The sequence below is a fragment of the Schistocerca cancellata genome, chromosome 2 (genome assembly GCF_023864275.1).
Source record: "Schistocerca cancellata isolate TAMUIC-IGC-003103 chromosome 2, iqSchCanc2.1, whole genome shotgun sequence".
In the NCBI taxonomy this organism is placed as follows: domain Eukaryota; kingdom Metazoa; phylum Arthropoda; class Insecta; order Orthoptera; family Acrididae; genus Schistocerca; species Schistocerca cancellata.
The window spans coordinates 602,009,360-602,027,758 of record NC_064627.1 but is presented as its reverse complement, the minus strand read 5'-3'; the positions used below and the strand labels follow the sequence as shown (position 1 = coordinate 602,027,758).

Genomic DNA, 18,399 nt, shown 5'->3' with positions numbered 1-18,399 from the left:
CCGACTCCCCGGCACGAATCCGCTCGGCGGATTAGTGTCTAGGTCCAGTGTGCCGACCAGTCTGTGGATGGTTTTTAAGACGGTTTTCCATCTGCCTCGGCGAAAGCGGGCTGGTTCCCCTTATTCCGCTTCAGTTACACTATAGCGGCGATTGCTGCGCAAACACTTTCTCCAGGTACGCGTACACCATAATTACTCTATTACTCTACCACACAAACATTGGGGTTACACTCGTCTGGTGTGAGATGTTTCCCCGGGGCGGGGGTCCACTAGGGGCCGAACCACACAGTAACCTTGGGTTCGGTGTGGGGCGGCGGTGGGGTGAGTGGACTGCTGTAGCCTGTTGTGGGATTGTGTACCACTGCGGGCTCCGGCGAGGGCGAAGCCTCTCCGTCGTTTCTAGGTCCCCAGTTACGTACAGTACAATACATATAAGATAACTGGGCAGGAAATACTGGAGAGGTATAGTCTGGAAACATCACTCGTGGTGGGGGAAGTTGTCTTTTCCAGAAGACAGCTGGAGCTGCCATGTAGGATGATTAAGAAACAATTTCGCCTCTAGCGGTGTAGAGCAGCGTACAGACATTTACATAGTTTCTGTTCATATGAATTACTTGCATTAGTGTTACTAGTACCTTATATCTGTATTCTATCTATTGTTAACGCACATTCTGGAAAATAAACTCCCAGGACGTGTCTGCGCACTGCGTTGGCTGGTAAAGCTAGCTGTGGAAGCTTTGTGAAAAACCCTATAGTTGCTCCTTGTGGCGTAGTGGGATGTAGAGAATGGGACTCGCTTGCTCGCTCTTCAGTTTGCAAACCTAAGAAAGAGGAAAGTGCATGACCGCAATCCGTCGGCCTGCCTCCCGTCAAGCAGTTACTTACCAACAACCCCTCCACTCCCTCCACCACTCCGTCACACCCCAAGAACACAATTTATCTCTTAATATGGTTCACTGTACTTGCACGTATGATGATGATGATGTAGACCAAAGCAGTGAAGCAAAATCAGGGATTTGGACCCAGGTCTCCCTCTTACTAGGCAAATGCGCTACCCGTTACGCCACTCTGGCACTGAAGACACCACCCTGCACTGACTGCCTTAGTACGTCTCCTCACCGATACAAATTCCAACTCGCACCAGCCCTTTTCTGTTCCTTCTAAACTCGCATCAGTGTTGCCAACGCTCTCTAATACTGGAAAAGCCCCTTCGCAATGAGGGAAATGGTCTTAATCCAGCATAGTAGGCAGTAGGCCTGCATTCGAATCCCGTTTGTGGTACGAATTTTAATTCATTGCTTTGGCCTACATTACTAGCATAGATAAAGGTGAGACTCAATATCTCAGGAATACCAATTATATATGATTAACGTATCACCTACACCTGAGGCAGAGGCAGGATTAACCTCATTTCACTAGTTGCTGTGATGCTATTCCAATATCGGAGAGCGTTGGCGATAGTGATGTGAGTTTCGAGAGGGAATGGCAAGGGGCTGAGGCGTGAACTGGAATTTGTGTCGGTGAGGGAGACGTACTGGCGTATTCCGTGCAGGGGTGGTAACTACATTGCCAGTGTGGCGCAATGGGTAACGCATCTGACTAGTTATCACGACACCTTGGTTCGAATTGTGATGGCGGTACTGATTTTAATTCTTTGCTTTGGCCTACATCATTATCATTGATGAAAGTGAGACACATTATGTCTCAGGAATACCAACTATATATGATTAGTACTTACAAGAGATACACATATTTAGTACTTGATCCAAACCCACTATCTTTAACGGCAAATATTACTTTTAGGACATAAAACACTATTTTTAATAATCTGCGAGTTTTCTTGCCCAGTCGTTTCATCAAAGATGAACATTGTTGCGCTTTTACATGGACGTTTTTGAGAGATACTGAAACACCGAGACTGGCGGCCTTTGTTTCATTTGACATGCTGGGTATCTATGTAGGAAGAAAGGGAAACGTTTCACGTCCTGCCGACAACCAAGTCCTCAAAGACGATGCATGTGAATGATTGTCACGAATAAAGTGTAGTGTTGCATTTGTGTTGTTCTCGACATCATTATAAATGAAAAGAAAGGTCGACGTTGGTATATAGTCTACTTCTCGCAAATAACACTAAAGAGAGTCGCATCACCATCCATCACCATAAACCGTCTCACATGCCGTTGCTCCGTGAGAGACTTCAGAGGTTTGAGGTTTCACCCGTAACGTTTGCGCACACTGTGGTGATATAAATCTATTCTGTTTCCGCGATTCTGACTGATTTCCTTCAAGACGAATGCTGTAGCACTATCATGCGTTAATGACGGACTCAGCTTTGGTGGTGGATGTTACGGCACGTCTTGCAACAGGAAAGCTGGACATCCTGATTAAAGAATAACATCGACAGACCCAATTATTTTCGCCACACCAACACTTCTAGTGTCCATGTTTTATTTTTGGGAATGCTACGTATGATCAAAATATTCTTAGGTGTAAAAAAATTCGTATCAGTCGCTATCGTCTTAAATGAAACTGAGTTTGTCTTTCAAGTCGACAGGCATCGCTTGAGCATTCCTTAAATGTTTTATGGATGTAGCATTTCTTGGAGAATGATTCACGAGGTAGGAAAGTTACATGAAACTTAATTCTTGCCATATTGCTCGTTTGTTTTCTATACGAATGGCATCAGCAATCTTCATGTTTCATCCAGATCTCAAGTTTTTCACTTCCACGAAAAAAACCCTTCCTGTTGTATTAATTGTTCCGCAAACTGGTCTGTGTGAAAGAATGTCAGTCAGGTGAAGACAAAGTTTGTATTCACCGATAAAATGTTCTTAAAATCATACGAAGACGCGCACTGATAATATTTGCTTGTATTTTATAGAAGCGCAGTTCACATTGCTACCTGTCGTTATGGCTTACGTTTCTTAATTTCATCTTAAATAACAGCAAGTTGAAGCTAGGCAGATACTACAGTGTTAGTGACTTTGAGCTAACTTTGAAAAAAGTAAAACATTTCAAACAAGTTCTTCGATGTTAGCTACGTTGAAGTAAAACTGTACTAAACTCGACATATACACCATTTAAATACACGGTTTTACAAAAACGTGGCTGGTAGGCCAGTTTAAACCATTTATAATTACTATTTTTTGTGCATATTTTAAATTGCAAGCCAACACTCACCTTGCTAATGAGAATAGAAACGAGAGAAAGCTAGAAGCTCAGTCTCGCTCAAGCAACATGCATAGAAAGACTGCCATTATCGTAATGATTACGTGATCACATCTACAAGAATCCTGTGAGATAGTTCAGATTCAGTGACTCATTTCACTTGACATTTACCTAGACATGTGGGAAAAAAAACGATAAATCTAACGGAACAAGTCTGGTAGGTGCCATAATTGGATCAATTGCGAACCACTCACATAGCTGATAAGTGAATGATATCAGTCAGATGTTTCAAAATCGAGATAAGCAAGCAGTATAAGTAGCGGAGCCTCTGGGAAGGCAGTACACAGCTGGAAGCAAAACGGCGAGACGTGCTCGAGGTAAGACACAGCCAGCGACTATCCTATTCACAAGCTTACATCAGTATGCAGATATCGTAATACGCTTATTCGTACCCCATGAAGCAATTAGACAACAAAGTCAGACCAACTAAAAACCATTACTTTTTTTTAAATTTACAGATGAAGACGCTCTTCATCCTATTCGCTATCCTAGGGATAACAGCAGGTAACACACCTCAACAAATGTTAATTTTATCCTTCAGTGTATGATACAATGCAATTATTCGTTGATGAGATGTACAAATCAAACTGGATTGCTGATTAATTTCAGCAAAGGCTGTTCCCGTTCACCGTGTGAATACACACACTCGCGACCTGCAAGATGACCTCAACGACTTCCTCGCCCTCATTCCCATCGACGAAATTGTGAACATTGTGCTTAACCACTTGGCCAATGACCCTGAGGTGCAGGCTGTCGTTGAATACGTGCTCTCTGATGACTTCAAGAGCATTGTCCTGGCCATCGACGCTCTCCCAGAGTACATTGATGTAAGGATCTCAGACCTCTGCCAGTTGTAGACATTGCAATATACCTTTATTACAAACACGTTAAACTATTATCTTCTTCTCCTCCAGTTCCTCAACTACCTGCAAGAGTCCGGCCTCGATGTCTACAAATACGTGAACATTCTACACGACTTCCTGGGACTGCCCCAGCTTACTCCTCCATCCAAGCTGAGACGCACCAGGAGCATCCGTTCCATGGTCGACGAGATTCTCGCCATCTTGCCACTGGACGAACTCCAGGCTCTGTTCTACGAGAAGCTGGAAACCAGCCCCGACTTCAAGGAGCTCTACGACAGGATCAGGTCTCCCGAATTCCAGGTGAGTCATCATGTGTTGATCAATAGTTAGCTGACCATCCTGGAGGATACTTAGTACCTAAAGTTTATTTGTCCTGTTCATCTGTTGTAGTCGATCGTGGAAACTCTGAACTCGTTGCCAGAGTACCAGGAGCTGCTCCAGAAACTGAGGGACGCCGGGATCGACGTCGACGCTTTCATTGATCTGATTCGCGGTCTCTTCGGCCTTCCATCAAGTAAGTAATTCACTACATGTACCACACGAAATGAAAGCATGAGTGTCATACAGGTACACATTCGAAGATTGTCACATTTCAGAGAAAATTACATGACTTCGCTTCTAGAGTACTTAGAGTCTCTCTTTATTCTCTCTTAGGCTCCAGCAACAAGATTTGTTTCCATGTAACTGCCAAGAAGGCCAACCGCAACCTCCAGGATGACCTCAATGACTTCCTCGCCCTCATTCCCATCGACGAAATTGTGAATATTGTGCTTAACCACTTGGCCAACGACCCTGAGGTGCAGGCTGTCGCTGAATACGTGGTCTCTGATGACTTCAAGAGCATTGTCCTGGCCATCGACGCTCTCCCAGAGTACATTGATGTAAGGATCTCAGACCTATGCCAGTTGTAGACATTGTAATACACCTATATTACAAACACGTTAAACTATTATCTTCTTCTCCTCCAGTTCCTCAACTACCTGCAAGAGTCCGGCCTCGATGTCTACAAATACGTGAACATTCTACACGACTTCCTGGGACTGCCCCAGCTTACTCCTCCATCCAAGCTGAGACGCACCAGGAGCATCCGTTCCATGGTCGACGAGATTCTCGCCATCTTGCCACTGGACGAACTCCAGGCTCTGTTCTACGAGAAGCTAGAAACCAGCCCCGACTTCAAGGAGCTCTACGACAGGATCAGGTCTCCCGAATTCCAGGTGAGTCATCATGTGTTGATCAATAGTTAGCTGACCATCCTGGAGGATACTTAGTACCTAAAGTTTATTTGTCCTGTTCATCTGTTGTAGTCGATCGTGGAAACTCTGAACTCGCTGCCAGAGTACCAGGAGCTGCTCCAGAAACTGAGGGACGCCGGGATCGACGTCGACGCATTCATTGATCTGATTCGCGGTCTCTTCGGCCTTCCATCAAGTAAGTAATTCACTACATGTACCACACGAAATGAAAGCATGAGTGTCATACAGGTATACATTCGAAGATTGTCACATTTCAGAGACAATTACACGATTTCGCTTCTAGAGTACTTAGAGTCTCTCTTTATTCTCTCTTAGGCTCCAGCAACAAGATTCGTTTCCATGTAACTGCCAAGAAGGCCAACCGCAACCTCCAGGATGACCTCAACGACTTCCTCGCCCTCATTCCCATCGACGAAATTGTGAACATTGTGCTTAACCACTTGGCCAATGACCCTGAGGTGCAGGCTGTCGTTGAATACGTGCTCTCTGATGACTTCAAGAGCATTGTCCTGGCCATCGACGCTCTCCCAGAGTACATTGATGTAAGGATCTCAGACCTATGCCAGTTGTAGACATTGCAATACACCTATATTACAAACACGTTAAACTATTATCTTCTTCTCCTCCAGTTCCTCAACTACCTGCAAGAGTCCGGCCTCGATGTCTACAAATACGTGAACATTCTACACGACTTCCTGGGACTGCCCCAGCTTACTCCTCCATCCAAGCTGAGACGCACCAGGAGCATCCGTTCCATGGTCGACGAGATTCTCGCCATCTTGCCACTGGACGAACTCCAGGCTCTGTTCTACGAGAAGCTGGAAACCAGCCCCGACTTCAAGGAGCTCTACGACAGGATCAGGTCTCCCGAATTCCAGGTGAGTCATCATGTGTTGATCAATAGTTAGCTGACCATCCTGGAGGATACTTAGTACCTAAAGTTTATTTGTCCTGTTCATCTGTTGTAGTCGATCGTGGAAACTCTGAACTCGCTGCCAGAGTACCAGGAGCTGCTCCAGAAACTGAGGGACGCCGGGATCGACGTCGACGCATTCATTGATCTGATTCGCGGTCTCTTCGGCCTTCCATCAAGTAAGTAATTCACTACATGTACCACACGAAATGAAAGCATGAGTGTCATACAGGTATACATTCGAAGATTGTCACATTTCAGAGACAATTACACGATTTCGCTTCTAGAGTACTTAGAGTCTCTCTTTATTCTCTCTTAGGCTCCAGCAACAAGATTCGTTTCCATGTAACTGCCAAGAAGGCCAACCGCAACCTCCAGGATGACCTCAACGACTTCCTCGCCCTCATTCCCATCGACGAAATTGTGAACATTGTGCTTAACCACTTGGCCAATGACCCTGAGGTGCAGGCTGTCGTTGAATACGTGCTCTCTGATGACTTCAAGAGCATTGTCCTGGCCATCGACGCTCTCCCAGAGTACATTGATGTAAGGATCTCAGACCTATGCCAGTTGTAGACATTGCAATACACCTATATTACAAACACGTTAAACTATTATCTTCTTCTCCTCCAGTTCCTCAACTACCTGCAAGAGTCCGGCCTCGATGTCTACAAATACGTGAACATTCTACACGACTTCCTGGGACTGCCCCAGCTTACTCCTCCATCCAAGCTGAGACGCACCAGGAGCATCCGTTCCATGGTCGACGAGATTCTCGCCATCTTGCCACTGGACGAACTCCAGGCTCTGTTCTACGAGAAGCTGGAAACCAGCCCCGACTTCAAGGAGCTCTACGACAGGATCAGGTCTCCCGAATTCCAGGTGAGTCATCATGTGTTGATCAATAGTTAGCTGACCATCCTGGAGGGTACTTAGTACCTAAAGTTTATTTGTCCTGTTCATCTGTTGTAGTCGATCGTGGAAACTCTGAACTCGCTGCCAGAGTACCAGGAGCTGCTCCAGAAACTGAGGGACGCCGGGATCGACGTCGACGCATTCATTGACTTGATCCGCGGACTTTTCGGCCTGCCAACCAGGTCGAAGCATTAATCTCCATTCTACCAGTACCTCTGTCCACATAACACTCTTGTTTATGGACCAATGTTGTGTAATACTGAAGATCTGTCTTCCATTTGAGAGCACGTAAATAAAAAATTTCCATTATGTTACTTCGTACTAAATAAAAATTTACTGTCAAACTAATCACTCACCATAACCAGTGCTTCAGTTTTATCTTCACATCCACTACTTTTTTTATGAAAACGCGATGTCTGTATCTTTTTCATGAATTCAATTGAAATTTATTTGGTTGGCCCCGACCCATAATAAGTTGAGTAGGCTAGCTCATAATTCGAAGCCTTGTGGCTGTCAAGAAATGCAGTTCTGTCGAGTAGCTGACTCCCAGTAAACAGGCAGCTGAGTCAGTAACATATCCCTGAAAACCTTGCGCCTCACAGGAGCTACATGAGCAATTCCACGACAGAACCACTGCGTCATTTGCTTCTCGTGAAAGTTCAGCAATTGGATCGAGTCACCTACTGCTGTGAGCATGCTACTGGAAGGATGATGAAGTTATGAAAAGTTTGTTGCTCTAAAAATTACTATTAATATGTCGTCGTGATAACGGGCTGTCAGTGCTGCTGTAGAAGAGAAGGCCAGATGCACATTTACATGACAGTAATTTGAATATCTGGTATCCATTAAAGCTAACACAGTTCGCTTCTATTTTTATGCACTCTTTATGGATTACTTCCATGCAATACACGTTTTCTAAATGTTTTGTCTCTCAATGTAATGCACGCCCAGACATCTCGTTTATCTTATGGAGTAATAGCTTTCCGTCCTCCTGTGTAGTTCAAAACTTGAGGAATATGGCAGAACGGCAGATCAGGTTGTCAGTACTGTAATATCACATCATTCTAGAGATATGGAGACAGATTCTGAGATGGCGGCCTTAATACGAGGAGCATTAAACAAGCAATGCAAATTTTTTTTCTGAAAGCTGGTTGGTTTTGTTCAGCATTCTAATACACCTTTTTATTCCCCACTTTTTCGGTTATAAAACACTGTTTTTTAAAATAATCTCAGTTCAACACGATGGGTTTACGCCATCTTACTGGGTGGGCCCGTATACCCGCATAAGACTCGACTGATGGACATTGGAGCGAATGTCCTGCTGCATCTGTAACCTCCCCATCATCCACATATTAATCCTGTGGTGCGCACGTATGTCCTGCGTTGCTCTTTGTAGTCTTGTGTTACGTGGCGAGGAACTCAATGGGCACATACTTTCGAGTACCCAAACTGGTGGACGAATGTGTCAGCACAAGAACAGAGACATTCAGTTGACCAACGAGGTGGTCAATTGTGATCCGTTGTTCACCCTCGAATGGGAGTGTGTTCACATTTCAATTCTGCAGGAGTCACAGCTGTGTGCGGCCTGCCAGCACGCGTTAGATCGGATAGGTTTGCGTAACCTTGTTGCGATGACCGCAGACGTCTCGCCCAACGACTCATCTTGCTATTGTTCACTGCCAGGTCCTTGTAGATATTCTTCAAGCGCCTAGGACCATCTGCCAGTCTCTGGTTTTATGCCAAAAGAAATTCTATGACTGCTCTCTGCGTGGAACACACTTCCATTAGAGAAGCCATTTTGTAGGCTACGATAGCACCGCCAGCTATTGAAACTTGATGATACTATAAGGATGATGTCCCACAACAAATTGCACATTTTTTTCAACCCATATCGGCCGAGAAAAAAATGTGCTGCGTTATTTATTGAACGCCGCTCTTATTTTTGTGGTACATATTTCCGCCTTCGGCTGCCGCGACTCCACGTATCGTGGCAAACACAAGACTTGTGCAGCTCCATGCAGATAAAGTATTTATACGTGGCCAAGAGCAGCCCTGTTGGGCCCGTCGCGCTGCTGGTAACACGTTGACTGTTTACTTAACGGAAGCGCTAAAGGAACTGGTATTGGGATGCGTATTCAGACACAAAGAGATGTAAATAGGCAGAACACAAGCAATAAGACAACAACTGTCTGGAGCTGTTGTTAGATCGGTTACTGCTGCTACAGTGGCAGATTATCAATATTTAAGCGGGTTTGAATGTGCTATTATAGTCGGCGTACGACCGATGGGACGCATCTCCGAGGTAGCGATGAAGTTGGGATTTTTCCCGTACGACCTGCAAGAATGGGACCAACGACGACCGAAAGAGAATCGTTCAGCGTGGTGTGGCAAACACAAGGCTTGTACAGCTCCATGCAGATAAAGTATTTATACGTTGTCAAGAGCAGCCCTGTTGGGTCTGTCACGCTGCCTCCCAATTATACAAATGGCTGCAGATTTCAGTGCTGGACCATCAACAATCGTCAGCGTGCGAACTATTCAACGAAGCACCACCGATATGGGCTTTCGGAGGCGAAGGCCCACTCGTATACCCTTCATGACTGCACGACACAAAGCTTTACGCCTCTCCTGGGCCCATTAACACCGACATTGGACTGTTGATGACTGGAAACATGTTGCCTGGTCGGACGAGTCTCGTTTCAAATTAAGTAGAGCGAATGGACGTGTATGGATATGGAGACAACCTCATGAATCCATGGACCCTGCATGTCAGCAAGGGCATGTTCAAGCTGGTGGAAGCTCTTTAATCTTGTGGAGCGTGTACAGTTGGTGTGAGTGATATAGGACCCCTAATGCGTAAAGATACGACTCTGAGACGTGACATGTACGTAAGCATCCTGTCTGATCACCTGCATCCATTCATGTCCATTGTGCATTCTGACAGACTTGGGCAATTCCAGCAGGACAAAGCGACATCCCACACGTCCAGAACTACTACAGAGTGGCTTCAGGAACACTCTTCTGAGTTTAATCACTTCCGCTGGCCACCAAACTCCCCAGAAATGAACATTATCGATCATATCTGGGATGTCTTGCAACGTGCTGTTCGGCAGAGATCTCTACACCCTCATACTCTTATGGATTTATTCGCAGCCCTGCATGATTCATTGTGTCAGTTCCCCCCAGCAGTACTTCAGACATTAGTCGAGTCCATGCCACGTCGTGTTGTGACACTTCTGCTTGTTCGCGGGGCCCCTACACGACATTAGGCAGGTGTACCAGGTTCTTTGGTTTTTCTGTGTGTTTTATTTACCTCTCAGATGCCGTGGGACTATACGTACCACACCTACTTGTTCGTGGAGCGAGGTATTAAATATTAGATTATAGAAAAACATTGTCTTGACCACATAATATTTATTAAAACTGATCGATTTATCGAAGTTCATAATAAAATTCTGTGTGACCAAGACTTTTGTAATCTAATCCGATACAAAGCTACCAGTCTCCACAAAGGGTACAAACCACCTCGTATCGCAAGTCAGTACATAGTTCACACAATGACGATGAGAAAGCTTGCAGACTACTAAAGTGCGCGAATAAATAACACATTACCGAGAAAAGTCCTCAACTAGGCGAGGAATTTCTGTACAGAATAGAAGTGTGCCACAAGGAAACATTTCAAATGAGATCTGAATACTTAGGATTTACCAAGCAAACTTTTCAGTGGAAGCCTACTGAAAATGAAACCTGCTGAATAGAGCACACCTACCTGTCCAATGCTGAAGGAAGTATTAGCCAAGTGTATATCGCTTTTCTGTCAAATGTTCATTGAACGAATGTTGCAGTTGCTTCTTTTGAAATAGTCAGTGTGGTCAATAACAAATCTCATAATAAAATACATGCACAGGGACGGCCTACATGAAGTTCGCGAACTGAAGACGCACTTCAGTCTGACCACCCCTTTTAAGCTGAGAATATTCTTGGTGATTGTACTGAGCTACCCCAAAAGTAATCAGAGTAGACAAGTCTTTGCGTTTCGCTTTCAGAGACAGCAGAGATCATTGTTATATTCTGCACAAGATGATGAACGTGATACTTCCAAGAGAGTCCTCCTTTGAGCCTCAATCGTACGAATTTAAAAATTCTTCCAATCCATATGTGGCATACAGCAAACCAGTGATTAACAGTATTGGTTAAAAACAGTCTTGGTTGCATAACGCGTTATGGAGATCTTGGTGTCACGCACGTCCATCTAGATAAGTTTTTACTGAGTTTAACGAAGGCGATGTTGGCCTGATATATTCGACGATGCCCTTTTGGCTACACTGACTAAAGGATTCTTCTAAGAAATACCAAATTAAGATAAGCTGAAGATGCCTAAATAAGGCGAAACGCGTCGTTGAAAAATAAAACTAAAATGGCAACCAAGGCCGTTTTTAACCAATACTACGAATTTAAAATGGTCGATTAGATCGACTGTTTGGCCATTCCAGGAGAGTAAAGTTTCGTTTTTAAAAGAGTTACGTGTTAGAAACTGTATGCTCTGCTTTTTGTTGCAATTAAGGGTTAAATTGTTCTCTGGAAGTCACGTACTTGCGTTACTGATTACCCTGCTAGCTACATTACTTACATTACGTACCATCTTTTCCACAATAACGCTTGTGTTACCTGGAAAGAAAAATATTTGAGTCATCTATCATGTTTAGTTCTTTTTTTTTTCTTTATTGTGATTTCATTCCCCTGCCCCATATGGGCAGGGGAGGGCTGTCAGCAGCACAATCCGCCACTCTTCAGCCGAGTGGCACGACATATCATGTTTAGCGGCAGATCATTGATATATATCAAGAAACGTAACATACCCCAAAGAGAACACTTTGGCACGCCCCACTTTACGTAACTCCGATCAGTTTCAAACCTCTTTCCTGTTTGTCATGGAGGACAACATTATGCTTCCTACTTTTCAGACAAGAAGTGAACCGTTGTTGAGCCTTTACACTGATCCCATAATGCTTCAAGTTATGCAGAATTATTACGAGATCTACACAATCAGATGCTTTTACCAAATCAAAGAAAGTAGCTATTGTCCTTGAACCCCGGGTGAGTCGCTGGCGCCAGTGATTCTCTTATCTAGTAGGGGCAGTAATCCATTCGGTCTGGCATGCGCGTTTTCTCTTTGGTTTTCCTCTTTTGGCCGCTATTTAAGCGCGGCGCTTCCGTCTATGGCTCTCTTGGTTTTCCGCTTTGGGGCCCTAGTGGTCGTGCTTGCCCTTTGCTTTGGCATATGTTGTGTCGACAAGTCTCGGAGTGGCCGTTACGGAGGAGCGTTGGTTGCTCGCGGCGCTGTGTTCAGATTTGAGGAGTTTGTCGGCGGCGGGCTGGTGGTGATGGCCTCAACGCACTTGCAAGTGTGTATATTGTACTACCTGATGCTGGATGCTTACGAATGATATGTGGATTCTCGTCGTTTGCTACTACTTACGGTGGACATCGGCTATTTCTTTGAGTTGTGTTTGTGATCAATCTGATCGTAATTTGTGTTCACAGCCAGAAACAGTGATTTGTAAGTGATTATCCCCGCCGTGGCGGGAATAAGGAATTCACTCTTGATTCCGATACATGTTGAGTAGGGGAGTAAAACATTGCCCAGTGACGGGAGCACTAAGCCCGAATAGCGTGAAGGCTGCATGATCATTCTACACACATCAAAAAAAGTTTTGCATCAGCTCGGTTCCGAGAGTTCCGGAACCTGTACAGAAAATTGGAATATAGATCAACATAAACATCATTTCCGCCCTTTTTATTGCTCATGAAAACCACACATTGCATGTTGTACTAAAATACAGTGAGACCTTCAGAGGTGGTGGTCCAGATTGTTGTACACACCAGTACCTCGAATACCCAGTAGCATGTCCTCTTGCATTGATGCATGCCTGTATTCGTCGTGGCATACTATCCACAAGTCCATACTGTCCCCCTCCTGCCAGCCAGAGTGGCCGAGCGTTTCTAGTCGCTACAGTCTGGAACCGCTCGACCTCTACAGTTGCAGGTTCGTATCCTGCCTCGGGCTGGATGTTTGTGATGTTCTTAGGTTAGTTAGGTTTAAGTAGCTCTAAGTTCTAGGGGACTGATGACCTCAGAAGTTAAGTCCCTTAGTGCTCAGAGCCATTTGAACCATTTTGTCCCACTCCTCAATGGCGATTCGGCATAGATCCCTCAGAGTGATTGGTGGGCCACGTCGTCCGTAAACAGCCCTTTTCAGTCTATCCCAGGCTTGTTCGGTAAGGTTCATATCTGGAGAACATGCTGGCCACTCTAGTCGAGCGATGTCGCTATTCTGAAGGAAGTCATTTACAAGATGTGCACGATGGGGGCGCAAATTGCCGTCCATAAAGATGAATGTCTCGTCAATATGCTGCCCATATGGTTGGAGGATGGCATTCACATATCGTACAGCCGTTAATGTGCCTTCCATGACGGCCTCGTGATGACTGGGTGTTGTGTGATGTCCTTAGGTTAGTTAGGTTTAAGTAGTTCTAAGTTCTAGGGGACAGATGACCATAGATGGTAAGTCCCATAGTGCTCAGAGCCATTTGAACCTTCCATGACTACCAGCGGCGTTCGTCGACCCCACATAATACCACCCGAAAACATCAGGGAACCTCCACCTCGCTGCACTCGCTGGACAGTATGTCTATGGCGTTCAGACTGACCGGGTTGCCTCCAAACTCGTCTCCAACGATTGTCTGGTTGAAGGTATAAGTGGCACTCATCGGTGAAGAGAACGTGATGCCAATCCTAAGCGGTCCATTCGGCATGTTGTTGGACCCATCTGTATCGCGCTGCATGGTGTTGTGGTTGCGAAGATGGACCTCGCCATGGACGTCGGGAGTGAAGTTGCGCATCATACAGCCTATTGCGCACAGTTTGAGTGATAACACGACGTCCTGTGGCTGCACGAGAAGCAATATTCAATATGGTGGCGTTCCTGTCAGGGTTCCTCCTAGCCATAACGCGTAGGTAGCGGTTGTTCACTGCATTGGTAGCCCTTGGGCGGCCTGAGAGAGGCACGTCATCGACAGCTTCTGTCTCTCTGTATGTCCTCCATGTCCAAACAACATCGCTTTGGTTCACTCCGAGATGCCTGGACACTTCCCTTGTTGAGAACCCTTCCTGGCACAAAGTAACAATGCGGATGCGATCGAACCGATGTATTGACTGTCTAGGCGTGGTTGAAATACAGACAACACGAGCTGTGTACCTCCTTCCTGGTGGAATGACTGGAACTGACCAGCTGATAGACCTCCTCCAACAGGCGCTGCTCATGCATGGTTGCTTACATCTTTGGGCGGGTTTAGTGACATCCCTCAACAGTCAAAGGAACTGTGTCTGTGATACAACATCCACAGTCAACGTTTATCTTTAGGAGTTCTGGGAACCAGGGTGATGCAAAACTTTTTTTGATGTATGTGTTGCACCATACACCAATAGCGCAAGCCGACGCCCGATACAGTGCACACGCAAACTAGTCGAGTGTCAGCAGAGTGAACACAAAGCTATATGCATATTCTTTCCAAGAAAGTGAAAAGGTTATGCCCCACTGCCTTACTCGTTTGCCTTATCCGATAGTCGAGTAAGGTATTTCCATAAATACTACTATACAGAAAAGATATTCATGAGGGAATAGTGGTGCTGAATAGATGCACCAAAGATAATTATCTTGCATCTGTGTCTTAAACCAGATGTTGATGTTCGAATTCGTCGATTACGGGAGCAGGCGGGGTTGTGATCTTCCTCCACAAGTCAGAATGAGGCCGCGGACACAGACTCAAACATAAGCAGTTTTTAAAAACGATAGTCCGCTCTGTGGTGAACAGCGTTAACCAAAGTCTGCTGGTTGGTATTCCGGTCTCTGGCTGCTATATTCGTCACACTGGAGATGATCGATTTTCCTCCAATGACAAGCGAAAATATGTGCAAAGCTGGCAGTGTAATTGTGCTATGTTGTTGTGAAATATCGAAGTATTAGATATGGTGTGTCACAGTTAACTGAACACATGGGGACGGCTAAGGTTTATATGGCAATAGGATCTTAGTAGAAACTGTGGATGATTTATCTTGATAGGCAATATCAATGTTCGTGTCAGGATTTCTACTACATTATCCCACTGGAATCGTTGCAGCTTTGGTGGCTACTTCTGGATGTGTTGTCTGTTGGTGTTCGTCTCGATAAGTTCGGCCTATGTTTGCTTAACTGTTTTCGCAACACGAGTGACTGCCCTCGTCAATGAATCCTCTTAGTTACTAGTGGTGCACGATGTTGCTGGTGAAATATCATATAAACCATTAAACCAAGGACGAACGGAGTCCCGAGAAAAACTTCGACAGGCAGCACATCACTGTCTATGGGAACAAACAGTGATCGATGCTAATAAAGTACGTCGTTAGTACACGCCATAGAGTAAATATCTCTGGAGTGGGCATTCACATGCGCAGAACAGATTTTGTATTGTCAACATACATTGCCGGCCTGGTCACGTGTTCTCGGGACGTCGTGTGTTTGTCCGTATAGCGCCCTGTATATTTAGGATGTCACTACATCCCTAGCACAGACGGATTCTTTTCGTACGTGTCGTGGATAATTTATGTGTGTTGCGCAGACATTTTAACAGTATCCATTTGGTACCGGGAATAAACCAGCTACGTAACTTTTAAGGGCAAGTGATATTGCATTCTGCTTCTTTGCTATAGGTGTCACAGTTCAGATGCACTCGATTTTTGGTAGTTTTCGGTATGATACAGCACTTTATAGTATTACAGAGCCTGACGTACATTTTTGCAGAGATAGTCTTGCAAAACGACTTGACAGTACGCTAGTACTTTTGCAAGTGTCCGAAAAACACCGAATTTGCCACACATTAGCGATTATATCCCTGCTAATTCGTTCTTTTTTTTCAGCTATTTTTGCGTATTTATTTTCTCGTTTTTGCGACCTAAAGCACAATTTTTCTTCCTGGTGACACTTTGAAGTAATTATTTAACTCATTTTACGTACTTGCTCCCAGTTTATTAAATAAATAGTAGACTGCGTAATCTATATACATAATCGACAAGTCACTGATAAATGCATGGAGGATAGCATTTGCTGAAACAACTAACCATTCCCTTTCCTGTTCCACGAGCAAATTTAGGAGAGGAAGCGTTTGTTTGTAAGCTTTTGTACGAGCCGTAATATCTATTACATAGTCATAAAATCGTAGAAAAATAGGTCTACAGAATCAAGCCTTAATTATAATGCGTCTCGAAATTTTTAAACATATACAGTGTCTCTTACTAATATGATAACTATAATTAGAGCTACATGGTATGTACCGTTGAAAAGTTACTATCCTTCCTTTCACATATTTTTCTTTGCATCCGTAGCAACATCAGTAATTCACCATCGCTATTACACTATCAACAAACGGTGAAACACAACAAAAACTCTTGATATTATAAACCTCAAACGCTGCGGAAAGCACACACGCACAGCGAAGTCCCGAAAACACGTGACAATCCTGATTTAATGTTGACAACATGCGCAGAACGCAATGCTCACTCCAAAGATATTTACTCTATGCTACACACCTCGGTCTCTGTTTCTTGTAAAAATGTTGCCAGTTTCGATTTGATTGTGTCATTATCCTTCGCACTTAAAAAGTATTTAAAAAGCTTAGTAAGGGTCGTAAAAGACGCTGAGCGTAATAACGTCGGTAGAGAATTCCATTGACACCAAGAACATATATAAACGAAATAGAATTTCAGGCTTCTGTAAAAGCTGCTATCAAAGCAGTTTCCAGAGAATTTAACTCGTCACTCCCGAGATTAATAAAACTCACAGGAAATTTTTCTCTTCATATTTTCCAACAAATCAATCCACAAACATGAGAGACATGTAGAATAAGTTTTTTTTATGATTCACTAAAGTATAAATAGAGTCCAGGTGTCTGGACCTCCAGTATCACTTACCATGAAAATGTATAAGCATTTACTTTGAATTTTCTCTTCCTATTACAGTAAAATATTTACCTTATTTGAAATAGTCAACTGCGTACCCCATTGTACACAGAAAATAGGTTTGTTAACGTTAACATTTTCGAAATACATGATTTACAGTACATGTTTTTGTTCATGCTCTGAAATAGCTTATAAATGCATGGAAATAAGAATCACACAATAATACTCCAAGTAAAAAAAATCTTTATTTTTAGTGTAAGCTTCAAAACAATTATTTTCGACAATACATGAATAAATTTCACAGTTAATGCGTATGACTCTTGTTTTGGAATTACAGCTACATTTCTTGCATTTTGAAACATTCTTTGCATCAAGAAATTTTGGTAGATTCTCAGCATTGTAAAATCCATACCGGTCGTTTTCCTGTGGATCTTCGTTCCGCAAGTGGAAAAAATTCGAGTATTTTTGGAGAAAAAAAATAATAAGCAAATGTCCACGTTTGTCAACCGAGAGAACGAAGAGATTAACAGTACTCACATATTGCCCGTGCAGAAATGTGTTAGCTGTAAAACACATAAATACACGACGGTTTCGTCGCGCAGAAGTATACAATTCGTAAGTTTCGCCACATTTCCTGTTTCATTAACGTTAAAATCATTCAGGGATGTTTGTTTCTGTGAGGATCAAATAGAAAATAAAATCTCTCGAAAGTTTACCGTTTGAACGGTAAATTTTTGTACCGAGTACAAAACGAGACTCTAGCAGGATAGCAAGGAAACTTGTAAGAGCCGTTACAAGATGGATTTGTAATACATCCGAAACTGGTAATGGTTTGTTTGAACAAACTTTTGTAGACCCTTTTTGTGACTCTGACTGTTTAAATTATAATTCTTATTGTTATGTCCGACTTCTTGAACCCTGAGATGGTTAGCAATAATACAGTTAATTGTAACGCTCTGAATAAATACTACTTTATTACTTACTTACTTAAGGAGATGGGACCTTGATAAACTGACTAAACCAGAGGTTATACAGAGTTTCAGAGAGAGCATAACGGAACAATTGACAGGAATGGGGGAAAGAAATACATTAGAAGAAGAATGGACAGCTTTGAGGGATGAAGTAGTGAAGGCAGCAGAGGATCAAGTAGGTAAAAAGACAAGGGCTAGTAGACTCCTTGGGTAACAGAAGAAATATTGAATTTAATTCATGAAAGGAGAAAATATAAAAA

At 43.8% G+C, this 18,399-nt stretch overlaps 1 protein-coding gene across 14 annotated transcripts in view; it reads left to right on the top strand.

Annotated features, from left to right (window-relative positions):
* The first annotated feature begins 3,509 nt into the window (after window positions 1-3,509).
* The window catches only part of LOC126162248 (uncharacterized), a 332,117-nt gene continuing 317,227 nt past the window's right edge, over window positions 3,510-18,399 (top strand). For 6 of the 14 annotated variants that reach the window (XM_049918628.1, XM_049918631.1, XM_049918633.1 and 3 more), the window contains exons 1-13: window positions 3,510-3,545; window positions 3,687-3,732; window positions 3,838-4,055; window positions 4,143-4,391; window positions 4,482-4,605; window positions 4,746-4,972; window positions 5,060-5,308; window positions 5,399-5,522; window positions 5,663-5,889; window positions 5,977-6,225; window positions 6,316-6,439; window positions 6,580-6,806; window positions 6,894-7,142. In XM_049918628.1, coding sequence (XP_049774585.1) covers window positions 3,687-3,732; window positions 3,838-4,055; window positions 4,143-4,391; window positions 4,482-4,605; window positions 4,746-4,972; window positions 5,060-5,308; window positions 5,399-5,522; window positions 5,663-5,889; window positions 5,977-6,225; window positions 6,316-6,439; window positions 6,580-6,806; window positions 6,894-7,142 — 2,313 coding nt within the window. In that variant the 5' untranslated portion in view covers window positions 3,510-3,545. The remainder of the gene's footprint in view (window positions 3,546-3,686; window positions 3,733-3,837; window positions 4,056-4,142; window positions 4,392-4,481; window positions 4,606-4,745; window positions 4,973-5,059; window positions 5,309-5,398; window positions 5,523-5,662; window positions 5,890-5,976; window positions 6,226-6,315; window positions 6,440-6,579; window positions 6,807-6,893; window positions 7,143-18,399) is intronic. The other 8 variants (XM_049918637.1, XM_049918627.1, XM_049918626.1 and 5 more) reach the window with 8 other exon arrangements.